At 44.3% G+C, this 18,032-nt stretch overlaps 1 protein-coding gene across 1 annotated transcript; it reads left to right on the forward strand.

Moving 5' to 3' along the window:
- The first annotated feature begins 455 nt into the window (after positions 1-455).
- Positions 456-9,716, forward strand: LOC115628852 (brefeldin A-inhibited guanine nucleotide-exchange protein 3). The gene is made up of 9 exons (XM_030525102.1): positions 456-539; positions 1,197-1,462; positions 2,325-2,458; positions 3,067-3,707; positions 3,768-4,088; positions 4,153-5,407; positions 5,480-5,844; positions 5,921-6,356; positions 6,415-9,716. The coding sequence occupies exons 2-9, from the start codon at positions 1,378-1,380 to the stop codon at positions 9,313-9,315; spliced, it is 6,138 nt and encodes a 2,045-aa protein (XP_030380962.1). The 5' UTR covers positions 456-539; positions 1,197-1,377; the 3' UTR covers positions 9,316-9,716.
- Positions 9,717-18,032: the final 8,316 nt, after the last annotated feature.

The following is an 18,032-nucleotide window of genomic DNA, read 5'->3' on the forward strand; positions in this document are numbered from 1 at the left end:
TAAATATATTGTGGCATAAATACAAGCTTATCCAGTGTTAGACGTACAAATGAACTGAAAGGAATTGGGATTTTGAGAACACCTTTTTTTCTTAAAACATTTTGGGGCAAAAAGTCACTTAACTTTCTGGCAAGCAAACAAGTGTTTTTCGCTTTGCACATCAAGTATTCTTCTCTGGAGTCGCCAGGCCGCACTTTATTGATTTTTCGCTAATTATCGAATATAGCAACAGCTGTATGGCATGCGCACTAACGGTAAACCAGCCATCTCTGCGTAGGAGTTTGCATATGTGTGCGTGTGTGTGTGCGTTGGCTGTGTACGTCAGCAGTGTTGCCCATGCGAAAGGAAAACTGTTTTAGTTTCAGTTGTATAGATTGGCGAGCCTGAGCTCAGTCGCACATTGCAGTGCTTTGCACATAAAGGTCCTGGCAGCAGACAGCACTAAAAAACAAGAGAAAAAAAAACAGATTGCGAAGTTTAGTGCGTGTGTATAAAAGTTAAAGAACAATCAAAACGACCTTGTGTTCAACTGCGATATGGTAAAGAACTAAGCTTTGTAGTTTCCATTCATGCAGAAAAGAAAAATAAGGCACGCGTGGTTTTTTTTTATGTCCTGTTGGCTTATGGCAGCAATAAAAAAGCTATATCAGACGTTGCAGCCGTGTTTCAGCGTTCGTCCGTTTGACGCGTTTTCTGCATTCCATGTACATATACACACACACACGCACACCCACATGCATAAAAGCATGCATGCACTTAGTAGTGTGTGTGCGTGCTCTTGTTAATGGACGAAAAGTTTTTCAAGGAAAACGGATACACACGGTTTGAACTTTTTACAGGTGCTCTCCTTTTTGCCTTTGTGTTGCATTTAAAAGAGTCTTAAAATGCAACCGTGAGTCATGGACCAGGACATATGCAACTACATACATACGTACGAGTACATACATACATACATACAGGCATGCATATGAATGTCCATGTAAACGTACACAACACACCTTCGCCGTAGACATTTCGGCAACATAAACAATATGCCACACACGTTCCTATACACACATACATACGAATGTAGATACATACATATACATAATATACATATATGTATGTGCATATGTATGTATGTAAACTCGTTAAACGCATCTGTTTCATTTGGTTTATTGATTTTACTCCAATTTGGTTCTCTGTTTCGCTGACAGGCGGCACCAGTTGTGTTGGAGTTGTTGATGGCTTCAAGTGGCATGTCCCACAATTGAAGGAGGCAGCAGCATAAGGCGTCTAAAGTAGCGGCCACTGACGGAGCAAGCAACAGCGCATATACACAGACACACGAACGCGACTCACGCTTAGCTGTGTGTGTGTGCAGCAGGCGCGCACAATATGGAAGACTTATTCCTACTGATTATCAAGGAGTCAACAGGGACTAAACACAACGCTTTGCGACAAACGGCGCAAATAGCTTATGGTAAATATATCTACACTCACATGCACCAAAAAATCCATCTATATATTAGAGTTCCCCAAGATTATAGTCTTAAATATGTGGTCTTTCGACTTAATTGAATCTAATATCACAGGAAATTTTGTTTCCATTCCTCTCGACTCAGCAAGAGGGATTTTAATAAATGATTATAAATGATTGCCAAAGTGCTAAGATCTCCTTTCTTAGCGAAAATAACGGGCAAAAATAACATTTCATTTGGTTCTGCTCGAATCGAATCCTGGGTATTTCAGCGGGTTGGTAGTTAAACGAATTTATTCAAACTTCTGTACTATTCGCGCATACATACATTTGCTTGTAGGTGCGTTCAAGCTACAGCCAATAGCTGTTGTTGCAAAGCCACAGCAAAAACAACAATGGTAAAAGGACATTGAAAACATGCAAGAACGCAATTTCCTTCCTCGCCACATTGCCGTTATTATTGTTGCCGTCCGCCTCCTAAGCACGTCCGCTGGCACTTCCTTTGTTTTTGCTGCTCTTGTTGCCATTTGTACGTTTCTTTTGTAGTTTCCCTTTTGTGTTTCGCCATGATTCATGTCACGCAGTGCTTGTGGGCGCAGACTGCACCCTAAAAGTAGGCAACATGTTCTCCCTTGGCCAAGAAAGCAGAAGGCCCACCACCATTGCCACTCGCACGCCTCCATCGTGGGTATACCACGCATCATTATCATTAGCACAGAATCAGTTTGTTCCCATCATTACCATCCGCATTTCCAAAGCTGCCGCCGTCAGTTAAATTGACCATCCATTTCCCCATCCAATTGGTTCGCCCATTGTTTTGGTTTGTTTGCTTATAATAATAATTAATTATCCGTTAAATTTACAGATAAACTATATCGACAACATGGCATACATCGCGACCCGTCACATGAGCTACGGTCCGTATGTTTCACGGCACTACAAATGGCCTTGGACACCAAACGGCCAAAGTTCATCACAATGGGCCTAAATGGGTTACATGTAAGTGAAGGAAATAATGGAATTCGTTGGTGGGAAACCATTGCATGACAACAAATCAAAACTATAATTAAGGAATTCTCCTTTTATCACATCTAAATTATTCTACATAATTTCTCTTCTGCGTTTGTCAATTTAGCACCGAAACCCTAATAGCTGATTACCTTTTTTGTCAGCCTTTCTATGCAAACAACTTTTTACATTTTTCATTCAAGTTGGAATATTGGCCAACTTTGAAAAGTGGAAGAGTGCTTTAAATATGCGCAGCGTTTGTCTTCGACAAACAAAGCATCCTTCATGTATCTTTAGTGTGTCAGCTGTCTTGCGAGTGTGGGGGAGTAGAGTACGACAATGGAACAAAACAGAACGGATGAATCAATTACTGAGCGGAGACTAACACATGTACGGCTCATTGTTAGCAGATAACAAAGGCAAAAGGCCGATGACTGGTGCCAATAGTTGTTAGTGTTTGGGCGGGGAAGGAGCAGACAAGCGGAAATTTAAGGCACACCCAAGGCTTGGAGCGTGCCGGAAATCCATCAAAAATGAAATAAGAGAAACAGTTTGCTAATTGCCTCAAGCTGACGGGAATTTCTTAACTTTATTTGCAGCGCGTCATCAAGGACGAACGTTTCTACATTGGCCTAGAACCCGAGGATGATTCCGTATGGCTGCCCTCGCAGCTGCTGCGCGCAACTAATGGCATTCTGCCAACTACGAGCTCCGAGGACACGGTCGTAAATGTCTTGCGTCTGTTCCTGGCCATGGCCTGCTCACCGGCCTGCACGCTGAACGGTCGCCTCCTTATCGAGATATTGTCACGTTGCGGCGAGTGCTGGGAGCTTGGCTCACGAGCCACCAAGGCTGCTTCGCTGGCCGCCGCCTCACAATGTTTGCGCACCTTTTGCGCCTTTCTGATCGAGGAGGCCGAGGAAGTTAAGAAGACGGCACCGGCAGGCCTCATGACACAGACCCAGGCCTCTGCCGTCTATAATGAGGTAATACCCGTGATGCAATGGCTCTGCAGTCGTCTTGTCGAGCCCAATGTGAATGCGTCGCCGAACAAGAAGTGCGAGAACCACAGCTCGCTCTATCTAACTGAATGCATATTAACGTTAACATCGGCGCTACCCCGCAACGTGCACGCCAACCCGCACTTCACGTCATTCCTGTGGCAAAAGTTTTGCCCCACACTTGCCGCCGCACTCGGGTCGCCAGGTCGAATCAATCTGGACAAGAAGTTCACCTACAAGTAAGTTGAAGTGGCAATAGCGGCCGTAATGTTCCTTTTCATACATTGCGCTTTCCATAGAGATGCGCTGCACATGATCGAGAACGAAGCGCGCGGCTTCTTTACAGGCCCGGGTCTAGATGGGCCGCAGGCACGTTGCGTCTATCTGACCGCCATTCAGCTGCTGCGCATTGCCGGCGCCCATGGCTCGCTGCGACCTATGGTGGAGGCATTGTTCCACCGCATGCTGCTACTGCCGGCGCCACAGAATCGTACCGAGCCACTAAAGTGTGTGCGTGAGATTTTCAAGAGTCCCGAACGTCTGATCGATCTGGCGGTCATTCTCTACGTGGACAAGAACACCGCACAGGGCTGTAGCGATGAAATGGCACTCTTTCGACTGTAAGTATCGGTAGTGCCCGGCCATTCTTGCTTCAACCTTACTCCTTCTTGTTGACGCTTTCAGAATGGTGGATGCCATGGAGGAGTGCGCATATGGAGCCAGCGCTGGCACCGCCGCAGAGGCCAGCTTGCAAGCCAGTGTTGAGTGTATGGTTGCCCTTCTAGACAGCCTTCAGGTCTTGTGTACCGGGGAATTAACCGAATCCATGATCAGCGATCAGATTGTGCAGGTCGTGAATAGTCGTCACGAGCTGCTGAAGGATGCCGACTACTCGGGGCCGTTGACATATCAGTCCATGGCGCGTCTGCCGGCGCCTTATCGAGACGCAATCGTTGAATTCCGACAGAACGTTTTCGAGAACTCTTCCGGCTCAGAGAGCGAGGGAGAACATCAGCATGAGCAGGATGCCGCTTCCAATGGCTCAGGTGACACAGAGGGGCCCGAAGACGATGATCCAAGCACGTCCAGCGACGAAACATCGCGCGTAGAGAATCGCTGGCCCTACTCGCATCTGGAAGCGCCCGTCATACCCATACGAACCGACATCGATAACGATCGGCAGCATGCTCGCGACTTTGCCAAAGCACTGCGCCACGACCTGGTTCCTAAATTGCTACGTCTTCGCTCCTGTGTTGAGGTGGACGAGGCCATGCAAGAGTTCGCCTCGGCCGTGTGTCAGGAAAACAGCATGAATTTCTCTGACTTCGACTACAATCTGACGGCCATCAATGCCGATGGGATTTATCTGGCGATATATTCCTCGCTCTTGCTCAGCCTGCAGCTGATGAGGGCGGGCTACTACGAGGATGAGCAGCAAAAAGAGATTTTGGTGCCCATGTCGGAGCAACAGTTTGTCACATCCGTACAGAATACGGGTGTGCTCGTCTACCTTTCCTCGCCATGGCTCTGCGAACTCTACCAGTCGGTGATTATATCCAATGTCCTGGAAGCTATGAGCAAAGATGATATGGAAAACACCGCCACGCGCTGTGCTCTTGTGGATATGCTCTGCGATGCAGGTGGATTGGGCGCCACGCAAATGCTCTCGGAGTGGCAACGACTACAGACGGCGACGGTAAAGCATAGCGATGAGCAATTCGACAAGCGACGTGAAGCCGCCAAAAAACTGTGCCGTCGTCTGCTCACCTGCTGCTGGGACTCGATGGTGATTGTGCTAAGCTCGGGTCTGGGCGATCTCCAGACAACTGCTTCTAATAAGTTAGTTGCTCTTTCTAAGCGCACGCTGCGTGTTAAGGCCAAGACGAACAAGTCGAATGGAGAGGCACTCTACGCCATGTGTCTAGATGGACTGCATTCGGTAAGTGCTTAGATGGGGTTCACACATATAAATGATTAAAACAAGAACTAACCATTGCTACTCTTTCTGCAGGCCGCCACACTAAGCAACAGCCTCAATCTGCAGCATCTCGCCGGAAAGATACTTAACTTGCTGGCCTCAAACGTTTGCCAGACAACAGGACCACGTATTTCGGCCAGCCAGGCCATGTCCATGGATGTGGTGCTCACTGGTGGTCTCAATCTAGGCTCCTACAGCGCCGATTGCTGGCAATCAATATTCGCAGTGTGTCGTCATGTCAGCCAGCTGGAGCACGAGATCTTCAGTATGCAGAATCCACCAATATCCGCATCACCTGGCACCAGTCGACGTGACTTAGAGACGGGTGAAAAGCTGAGCAGCAATGGTAATGATAAGCTCAATTTGTCTTCAATTCCTATTGACGATGATGAGACTTGGTGAGTCCCTCTTGTGCCCTTTTTCGCGCCTTTTCCTTATCTACAAGTAATTTGTTCGCCCTCCTTTGCATGATAGTGTCGACGTCTATAGCTTCCTTCAGGCCCCACTGCAGAGTCCAAATACCAACATAACATCCATTCTGAAGGTCTACTCTGGCACCAACGAGACTGTGCTGCTTAGTCAGTCGGATACCTCGAAGGTCCTATGTGCACTTTCCCACCAGGCCGAGAATTTGTTTAGCGATGCTGCTGAGCGCCTTAGCCTGCCCTCGCTGTGTCAGTTCCTGAAGAATCTGTGCCGTGCTTCACGGGAGCAACTCTACAAGAGCACCGTAGCCCGCAAAGGCAGCCGAATTTGGTGGCCTAGTAAAGGCTGGAAGAAGATCGATTCGCTCCCCATGTCGCTGCTGCTGCATCGAATTGGTGATGTTACCTTGAAGGTATTCCGTAGCTCACGGCCTCTGCTGCACGTGCTTAAAGTCTGGGCCATCACAGGGCCCCATCTAATGGATGTAAGTTGGAAATTCAATTGAGAAAATTGTGGTGTTCTACTAACTACTGTCCTTTTAGGCTGCATGTCACCGCGATCGCATGATATCGAAGCGCGCTATTGAATATATCCATGATATCATTACGGCGCTGCTCGTGGAACAGTCCGAGCTGCCATATTTCCATTTTAACGAGGCGCTGCTTAAACCATTCGAGAATCTACTGAGCATGGACACCTGCGATGTGGATGTGCAGGATCAAATTGTGGCCTGTCTTTACGAAATTGTGGAGGCCCATCGGACCGAGATACGTTCCGGCTGGCGGCCACTGTTTGGCACGCTCCGCAATGCTCGCAGCCGCATGTTAAATATGAGCAACATTATCGATATATTCCGCGTGTTCCTTGATTCGGACAATACGCTGGTGTTCGCAAATGCGGGCCTAGACTGCATTCTCTGTCTGCTATCATACCTGGAAATATCGGGTGGAGGAGGACCCAACAACAATGCATGCGGTGAGGATGATACAACGTTCAGACCCACAGATTTTCTTCATGAAACGCTGCGCTTCCTGGAGCGCTGCTCATCTATTTTGGGCTTTATGTACAGCATGCCCAAGTGTCCGAACTTTCATTCGACGTACAAGATCAAAGGCATTTCATACACACATATCATTGATGCTAACATACCCAATTCCATGGAGAACTTCACCTACTTCGGCAACGACTATCTGCAAACCAAAAATGAACAGTACATGATCTCGTACCGATCGCTGCATATTGATAAGGACACAATCGTTAAGATTGATGAGATGGACAAGCCGTCGGGTGTGCTAAAAGTTTGGTTTCTGCTCCTAGATGGACTGACCAATTCGCTCATTGTTTGCCCTTATTCGCATCAGGCACCCATACTGCAGACGATCTTCAAGCTGTTTAAGAATCTCTTTGGCAGTCCAGGCATCGATTTTGGATTCTATTGCATTAACCATTTGCTCATACCCATGATCCAGGACTGGTTGCGTTACATCAACAAGACCGGCGCCTCGTGGCAGCTCATCGAGAAGAATTTCAAGCACTGTTGCTGCATGACCACCGATCTGGTTGTGGAGTTTATTGAGAAATCGGTGCCTGAGCAACGTCGACAGGGTGCTATCAAGACACGTGTTACCCAGATCGTGCATCCAGCCGACAATCTCATCTACTCCAAGCTGCGTTTTGTCACTGAACGCGTCGAGGAGCCACAAGCACCGGCCGAGCCAAATTACAATCAGTACGACAGCTCATCCTCATCCACCAGTGATGAGAACAATGCAACGACAGCGGGTAGCGTCGGTGGAGTTGGAGGCGGTGGTGGCGGTGGTAGCGGATTGTGTTCGGCACCTGGCTCCGGGTTGAACAATCACATAATAGAGTCACCCACAAAGATTTCTAGCTCGGCAACGCTGGCTCTCAAGCAGCTGCTGCTAGTTCTCATTGAGTGTGCTGCTCAATCGCAGGAAGCTATTGCACGCATCTCGGTGTCATGTTTAAAGCACGTTATCCTTTCCACGGGAATGCTCTTCAATGAGTCCCAATGGATGATCGCCTGCTCTGCGATTCATCGCGCCTGCACCGTGACGATTGCGCCTCTGCGTCAGCTCTCCTTTGCTTTCCACGAGAAATCCAACAGTTTCTATGGTGATTGCGCTAACGTTAAGGTTGCAGCTCGTCGGGATAGCACATTGGAGGAGCTGGCCCGCATCTATGCACTAGCCCAGCAAGTATTTTTGTCGGACAATCAGCGCGAACCCGGGCAGAACAAGCCTGCGGGTGCGCACCTGGACAAACATCTAACGGACGACCGCAGCTATTCGTTTCTATTGTATCCATTGAACAATGGCTTCAACTCGAACCTGGACAACTTTGTCATACGCATACCCTTTAAGAATCTTGTTGTGGGTCTGCTAGCCAATCAGATGCTGTTGCAATTGGTGGCCAAACTGCTGCTATCACGACTCAAGTGCGTACCGCAGGCTGTGTCCACTTGCATCTTCGACAATTACGCCACCTCAGCTGCAACGCCCACCCATGACTACGATTTAGACTTTCGCTCCAAGGAAATTTTGCTGCGATGCGTCAAACAGTATCTGATGTCGGCGCTGGAGTTCGACTCGCGACCGGGTCTCAAGTTTCTTATGCAGAAGGTGTCCAACATAGAATACGCCGCCAATCTGTACAAACAGATGACATCTTCCTGGATGATCTACTATATAGCGCTGGTGGACTCGCACCTAAACGATATTGTCGTGTACAATCTGGGGCCGGAGGACCTAAATTTCATACTTGAGTCCTGTTCCCGTCTGAATACAACCACCGTAAAAAAGAAGGAGAACTTTGTGCGCTATCTGTTTTGTCTTCAGGATGCGTGGAATCTTGTGTGCGAGCTCTACTTGAGCAACTCAGCGCTGCACGACATTGAGAATGGCAAGCTCCGGAATGGCCCGGATGGGGCTGATAAGCGCAGCTTTGCGCACAATCAACTACATAATGCCCAAAAGCTGGCGATGCATCCGAAGCCGATGTGCATCTCATTGAATGGCAACGGCGATGCCGCCAGCATGTCCAGTCATTCGGAGATGACAGACACGTCCACATCGCCCAGCAAGTGCATACAATTGGAAGAGGAGAATGTGACTATGACGACGCTGATCAGTGAATTCCAGCCAAAATGCCGCAACAATCCCTTCGACACGAACCGCCAGGCCAAATCGGAGGCGGAGTCTATCTCGCCGGAGATCGAGCAGCAACGTGCCACAAGCATACTGAAGGATTCGAACTATAAACGAGCAGCTCTCGCCCAACTGGTAGTTGCGTCGATGGAATTGCTGCGTTCACTGCCCACCGAGGCTGAGGAGAACCTCAAGTTGTTGATGACTCCCACAATACGTGAGGCATTCCGGCTGGTCCAGCTGCAGGGTAATGAACTAAAGGTTAACCAATTTTAGGCCATGCTTGTTGAGTTTTATTTTGATCTGTAGGCGCAAGCCCCCACAATCCACTCGTAACTAACAATCGTTCCGATGTTTCGAATCCCAGACAGTCCAGATAACTCGAGTATCGCCCATCTGATACAACGTTAATGCGATGCGTGAACTTTTAACTTCTGAAGTTGCAAGCATTTCTATTAAAATACCGCTCTCACAATTTCCGAGGCGTCTGAGGCGTCGCATTAACGTATGTAGTATGGCACACAACCAACATGCTCGATGCCGCACAAAATTTAGGGCAAAACTATATGTATATGAAATGTACGTATTTGTCAATATACCTACTTATATATACAAACATACATACATATGTAATAATTTCACACACAATAAGACTTAAGTTACAATCATAGTTTATTTTTATAACGACATTCAGAACTATACACTCATACATGTGTACATTCAACTGCATATTGACACACACACACACACACACATGCATACCTCTAACTAAACATACTTCCTATGGCTATCTCACAAGATTCTTTTGGATAACCTGAGGTCTTTAAAGAGTATTCAAAACCTACCGATGACTGCAATATGCAGAAAAATAATGTGAGAACGTTTTAAACTGTTTACTTGTAATATATTAGCCTTCCTGATAGAGAAGCTCTTCTCAGATTGAATTTACGATTCATCAGTAATGCCATCCCTCTCGCTAAAATACAACATTTTTAAGAACGCGATATAAAGTTTTCGAACTAAGGGGCTATTGTAATCATTCCAAAACTTGTCGGTAGCTTTTAATATTTTTTTGTAACCGTGTTATCCCAATGTCTTCTGAAAATTCGATAACTATGGACGTTTAGTCAATCTACGTCTACGTTTCATACTCTTTATCATTAACAGATTTTGGTTATATTTTGAGCGGGCTTGCTCGCAAGCGCTCCGCCCCTGACCTTCGGCCCTCACCCTCTCTCGCTATCCTCTCCCCCTTACCCAACCACCACCCCCTCAACTGGCTGCCGATCCCCAAGCAAGCAAACCATTTCAAAGTAAAAGCTCAACATGTTCAGCACAAAGCAAAAAGTCAAACTGAAAGTACAAGAAAAGAAAAGGATAGAAAATTTGTAAACAAAGATTGTAAAAGTATACATGCAACGTAGTCCTGTACATTTATGGTATACTCTAGCAAACGTTTAGCAACTTAGCAGTCCTGCTGGTCCAGCACCGACCCCATACCACAAAAATAATCGCGCACTTCAAATATTTTGAAAGTCCCGAGCACCTCCCCTATCTCCCTTTCTTACGAGTATTGAAACTTAAATGCGTAGGTGTGCATGTAAATCAAAACTTTATAAGTATATAAATATGTACATATATATATCGCACGTACATATAAAACAACTATAGTGTGTTGTGCCTATGTAGCTAGCTTGGCAATGCGCCCCGCTCCTAATGAAACAAATATTTTTGATGGCATTTAAGCGAAGGATGCAGTGCATTGCGTCAAGTGTGTGTTGTTGAAAACTGTATATGTAGCTCTACTCTAATGCTTAAGTATAGTTATGGATATCCATAAGTGATGACTTCTATGTACTTACACACATACAAACATGCCTACACACACACATGTGTACATACATAGATACATACAAGTGAGTGTACGCTGTAGTACAATTCCAATAAGGTCCACTTAGTTGATCCCAAGAATTAGAACAAAAGTAGGAAATGAGAAATTTCTATTTTGCTTCGGCATAGTGTAACATGCTGTTTATGATTTCATCGTTATATTCTGCTCTTGGATCTTGCCTAGCTTTTGTTTTCTGCCATTTTTATACGCATATTCCCGCTTTTTAAGCTGAGTACCATAAAAAACCAAAGAACAACAACAAATTAAATATTTTGGCTCAATGTTATTTAAAGAGTATATTGTATTATAACTATTGAATTGCATTATATAAATAATATATTTATACACACCGACGTACATACATATATCCTAACATAAATACATATAAACGTATATATAATGTAAACATATAGCGAATGTTAACTAACACAGAATCAGTGCCGCCCATTAATCCACGATTACCACCATTAATGATTAGACAAACAACAAAAACGCAAAGCAAAGCACACGCACACAAACACAAACACACATACTACACACACGCACACACGCACACACACACACACACACACAGACACACAAACATGCCCACAAATACACAGCTACTTACTTATTATTGTATTTGTGTGTATGCCTAGTAGTCCCGCGCTGCCTTTATATACATACTTGCATACTCTTGTACCAGTGTGCGTACCTAAAACGACAAAAAGTAAATCGAACTTCAGAGTCATAGCCACTTTGCGCTCACTATCAATGCTTTCTAGTCTCTGTTTAACTAATTATGACTTAAATCATTTTAAAGCTTTAACCTTGCCATTCTTTTGCTATACCAAAGATGAATTCTAAGCTAATATACCTAATATACAAGTACATACATAAAGACATACATACATACATGCGTACATTTATATAGTTATATACATACATATACATACTATAGTTATACGCATATTTAAAGAGCTAAAGTTCTATATACATTAAATTAAATAAATATATATACATATATATATAGGATATATGGTATATATAAATGTATTTATATGTATTATAGTTACCACTTGGGTATCTCTATGTTGTAAATGTCTAAAAAAAAAAAGAAAACGGGAAAAATCAAGCATTTTTATATATGAAAACTCTTCAAAATCTTTGTATTGACTAAAGCTGCAAATCTATATACAGTCACAAATACATACATATATCTGAACACCTATCTATATCTATATACATATTATATATTTATGTATATTTTTCGCTTCGTGGACATTTTACACAAATGTCATTTACTCGCCTATATTTCTGAACAAACATTTGTATTCTAATGTATTCAAGCTGTACTATAAAAACTTTAAGTGCGAAGAGTGTGCAACTGTTGATAGCAGAAGAGCTGGCAAAATTAGTACTAAAAGAAAACTAAAACTCTCGAAGAGTACATTTGTAATATGAGAAAGAAAATAAGAGAATTAAACAATGCTTTCGCAACTTGACTAAAACCAACAAAAAATACATACGGGCTTCTAATTTCAAATGCGCGCTCGTAAATGTGGCGCCATCTGTGGCAGACATCCAATTTATATATCAGTCAGTTACGCAAGCGCAACTAGCGACGCTGAGCGGCAACATTATTTAAGCTGGCAACGCCGCAATGCTTGTTGTTAAGTGGAAAAACAAACTTTGTTTAGTTCCGCGCCGGTTGCTGAATGTGTCGGTTTGTTTCTTCTGAGCGTCTGTTGTGTAAACTACGTTCAATTGTTTAATGCTGCCTTTGTGTGTGCGTGCTTTCTTGTGTTCTGTAACTACTTTTTTTTCGCTTTTTGTTAATTAATGCAAACAAATTTGCATACGCATTCAACGAAAGTTTCGCGAGTGCCTTTTGTTTCATGTGCATTGTCGTCCGGACATTTGTCTGTTTTTTTTTTTAATTCGTTCAATGTGCTGTGGCATGCGCCGTTGCCGTTGCCGATGCCATTGCAATTGCACCTGTCGCTCAGGTACACCGACGCTTGCAGTGAAGCCTAAAGAAATAAGCTAATAGTAAGCCACAAAAGTGTAAATTGCTGCAAAAACAAGAACAGAAACAGAAACCATATTGAATTACCTGCGTGCAGTAAAACAAAAAGCGACAACGTAGAAAAAGTGCTTCAAGAATTTTGCGCAATTGCTTGCCTGCTTGCACATGTTTTTGAACTTTTTTCAACACTACTTGCGCTCCAATTGGAAATTCTCGGTTTTGTGTGCTGCTGACATTCTTCTTCTTCTTTCTGCATTCCTATTTGTCGCTAACTGAGAGGCATCAATGAGAGGTAAGAGGCGGAGACGCCCACACATTGGAATTTATTTAATGATTTAATAGTGCTAGAAATTAAATTGATTTATTTTATTTTATTCACACTGCAACTGTAATTTGATGCCCCCCATTGTACCTTCATGTACACTTTTTGTTATGATTCTTGTTGCCTTGTAGGCAGTTGCCATGCTCCGCTTTTTGGCCCGACTCACTTTGTTTGGCTGTAAGACGCTTATTGGACTGCCCTTCCCACTGCCACAGCTCCCAGCCGCCCCACCTGGTGACACAATTCAACAAATAATAGAAATGCGTTAATTGCTTGTAGCCTTCAATGCGCACTGTTAATCTTTTTGTTGTCATGCTGCTGCCTCCAACTCTTGTTGGTGTTTTCAGCTGGTTGTGTGGTTGTTGTTCTTGTCCACGGCCTTTTCGATTTGCTCCAAATATTTTGAAGTTTGTTTACTTTACCATGGCTTAGCTTTTGTCGTTGTCGTTGTCGCTGCTGCTGTTGTTGTTGTTGTTGTTCTGTTGGTCACAGCGAGTTAGCGAGTGACTAGAAAGTTCTAAGCACCGGACACTGCAGTCGTCACAATCTTAGCTATATAAGTATGTACGTACATGCATACATACACACATACTTTGTGTAGCCCTGTATATGAGCATGCACCGTTACGCCGCCTGCCGAGCGCGCTACTTTCTCTTCATCTTCGATTTTGCGCAATTGCCTCCCAACATACAATATTCAACAGATGGCGGAGGGGGGCTAGTTTTGTGGGTCTATGCAGCTGCTGCAATTGGCCAGGTGAGTTTATTTATCGCTGATTATGCGATTATGACTGATTGACTGGCTAACTGACCGCCCGATTGACTGAGTTGACTGATTATTGGTAAAATGCAATGCAGCCTTATGCAACTGCCAGTCGCTTGAGATGAACACACACACACACGCACTCATATGTGGTAAGCTCCAACTCCAAGACTTTCAAACGATTGTCGGCAATTCGGTCGGCGGCAACAATTTGTGTGCCAATCGGTTAATTGTGCTGCGCAGCACTTCCTGCCTTGGCCCGTCCAGTCATCACCATCATTCACAACATCAAGTTGTCATCGTCAGTGAGGCGTTAATTGTCTTTTAATTACATGCAACAACAACAACAACAACAACACAAACAAAAATTCAAATCTGCCACCTAACTCCCCTTCATCCTTGACTCCACAGCTTCTGCTTGTCCAGTCTCGCATTGCACATGCAAATTGTAAATTGCGAAATTGCAAATCATGGCGCGCGTATCTCATAGATACACAAAATTGAAATTACAAAAATGCAGCAAACTCAACAGTTGGACTTGTTGGCAAACATAAAACAAAAAACAAAAAACACACACAACTCCTTTGTGTGTAATCCGAGACGGACAACGGACTGACCTGCCAGGGCCTGTTGCCATCGCCTCCAGCCCAGCTGTGCGCCAACGCTCAACGCTCGACGACGATGCTTGTTGTATTCCTTTTGATAATTTTCCTGCGCTTGTTGTTATTGCTGTTGCTGCTGCTGTTGCTGCTGCTGCTGCTGCTGCTGGTGCTGCTGTTGTTGGTTTTTGCATTTGAGCAACCAGTTCACTGCCCAAACGGGCAGCCAAGCAACCTGAGCCATTCAACCACCAACCAAGTAACCGACCAGCCAACAAGCCATTCAGCTCGCAGCTCTCAGCTAAACGTCGTTGCTAATTCTGAGACGGAATTTTTGTAGAGGACGTACGAGAGGGGCGCGGCAGCAGGGGCGGTCTGGTGCCGCGCCGGCTCCTACTCTGGCATGGCCGATCGCTTGGTCGGCTAGTTGGATTGGCATTTGTAGGATAAGCCAGCGAGCGAGCGAGTTTTGTTGCAGCCTTAAAAGTTGCCGACGACTTAAATAGTTAACAGCAGCCAACGAGTATTTTTAGTTATTATTGGTGCTGGTGTTGTTTTTGTTGTTGCATTTGATTTTTATGGCAAGCGGGCTGCACGAAAAGTTACCAAGACAAATATCGTTCTTACAAAACATAACTATTATGTTTTACACAAACATATTACAATGATATGCCACATATTTGAATGATCCATGCCTAATGCAGGCTTACTCATGTCTTTAAATCATACCATAAGTACCGTTTGTTTAAAGACAATGTGGGAATTCGAAATACCCATGCGGGCTTCTATGGATAAATGCCAAGCCACTTGGCTATCGACTCTACTTATGTATATGTCCAATAAAAAGAATATTTTCTTACAGTGAACGAAAGACATGTGTTTTCCGTTTTTTCTTTCTTTTTTTAGAACTTTTGTAGAGATATTTCGATCTTTTGGGAATTTAATTTAAAGGACTTGATTTGCGATTCTTAACCAAGCCCTACTTTAGTTTTTTTTTTTTTTTTGAGTACTTGTTCATGGTTGGAAATTATAAACATTTTGGCTTGAAATAAAGAATATGTATATGGATTGATGCGCTTCTTTTTATTGTTAGAAGGCATCCTAAACTCTCGGGATATCGAATCTTTGTACATACCTACTTATATAAACAATTTCCGATAGCAGTAAAATTTAAAGTGTTTCTGGGGAAAATCGCTAAAGACTTTCCTCAGATGCCCACACATTTCTTACCACTTGCTCCCGAAACTGTTCAGTAATCCCGAACATAATTGAACCATCTGATCTATCAGGCATTAACACGGGAAGACAAGCCTTAAGGGGTTCCACATTCGATTAAATTACTGCCAATCAGCACCAGAACTATTAGAACTCTCGATAATCGTTCGCGAACGCAGAATTGTCAGCAATTGTAACATAAGCCCTCGGGCTTGTTGCTGCCAGTTGAACGGAAGCGCCGATAGAGTTGGCTGGCATTTGCAACTTTCGCTGCTAAAGAAGAAGATTTGCGGCCCCGATCGGGCGATGCATTTGGCTTATCTTTGGCAACCGCGCCCTGGACATACAAGTTTTTCTCACTTTGCAGATGCCGCCACCGCTGTCAACTCGGCTGTCTGGCAACTCGTTTGCATGCCGCTGCAGCTGCACAAATCGCGGCAGCAACAACAGCAACAACTGGAGCTATGGAAGTTGCAGCTGGCACACAATTTAAAAAAGGAGGAGAAGGCGGAGCAGAAGAAGAAATTAAAAGCGCGTGGGCAAAAGGCGTCGAATGACTTAAGCAACAAACTTGCTGTTGCTGTTGTTGTTTTTTCTGCTGCTCAGAGAGGGGGTGTTTCAATTTGAAATGCAATGAAAATAAAACTCAGCTTCAATTAAAAACACCAGCAACAGACAACAACAGACACTGAATCAACAACAAAACTAATGACAATGTAAATAAATGTATGCAAAACAATTCAATTTCAATTGTTGCTGTTGGTGGTGCTGGTGCTGGTGCTGGTGCTGCTGTGGCCACCAACGGTCATTTACCTCCCGCATTGGAGCGCTTGATGCTGGCGCTGTTGCCAGCAGCAGCAGCAACAGCAACAGCAGCAACAACAACAATATTAACAGAAACGTACTTGAAACTCAAAAATTTCGTGTCACGCCTCAAATCACCAAAAGCCGCCAAGTGAGCGAGTTGCTGTTGCTATAGCCGTTGTTATTGCAGCTATTGTTGTTGTTGTTGGTGTTGGTGGTGACTCTAACGGCTGTCTTGCAATTCACACGCTGCAACTGGCAAAGCATGTTAGCCCAAGTAATGGCCATAAAGTCATACGCCAAGCATCAGGCAAGGCAGTGGGTGGATTGTTTTTGGCGTGGCAGTTGCTGTTGCTGTTGTTGCAGGTGTTGTGTGGGAATTTTGGCAAATAACAAAAGTTCAATAGCACGAATGAAGACGCTTAAGATGTTGCATTTCGCCAAAATAGCAACAGCAACAACAACTACCATTGCAAACGTTTGGCAACAACAGCAAAAGCAACAGAAACTCAGACAACAGCAGCTGCAAGTGGGTGGAAATAATTTCCTTGCCCCCACTCCCCTTCTCCCTCAACGACTGACGCAACTGAGCAATCAGTTTACCACAACATCTGTTACTGCTGCTGCTGCTGCTGTTGTTGTTGTTATTTTTGTCACACGCAACGTGAGCGTCGCATATTAGACAAGCATTCAAATTCAGTCAAGCAGCGGCGCATCTTGTGATTTGAAGCGCAAAATTGGTACAGTCAAGCTTCCCTAGCCCATTTTTCCAAACAAAATACTATATACATACATATATCTATGTATGACCTGGAGTCAAGAAAAACAACCCACATAGTACACTTATAATATCAACTATTATCCGATTAAGAACTCCATATAGGCAATGCTTTTCGATTTTGACAAATTAACAAATTTGTTTAGTTCTCGATACTATTTTTATTCTACATACATAATAAAGCAGTTCGGGGAATCCCAGCTTTATTCATATTTTGCTGATAAAAGAAAAATCAACTCTTTTTGCATGTGTTTTATTTTTGTGTAATGGATATAAATGCAAATTCGTAAAGTCAATGTTGGAGGTTGCACTGTAGTTGGTTTCACTTACTTATTGGTGTTGTTGTTGCTGTTGCTGTTAATGTTGCTGCCCCATTGCTACACATAAGGCATTTAATGAACAGCAACACCACTCCGAGTGTTGAGCAATGAAGGCAATTTGTTATTGTTTTTCTTGTTGTTGTTACCGCTTCTGCATCTGCTGTTGCTGTTGCTGTTGCTGCTCTTGTTGTTGTTGAGAGCACCCGTAGCGAGCGGCATGCAACGCAACGATTAGCTATGGCCGCCAAGTCAGCCGACTAAAGTCAAAAAGGGCCCCCACATTGCATACTGCAT

The sequence above is a fragment of the Scaptodrosophila lebanonensis genome, unplaced genomic scaffold (assembly GCF_003285725.1).
Source record: "Scaptodrosophila lebanonensis strain 11010-0011.00,11010-0021.00 unplaced genomic scaffold, SlebRS2 tig00000129-arrow-arrow-pilon, whole genome shotgun sequence".
Classification (NCBI taxonomy): Eukaryota; Metazoa; Arthropoda; class Insecta; order Diptera; family Drosophilidae; genus Scaptodrosophila; species Scaptodrosophila lebanonensis.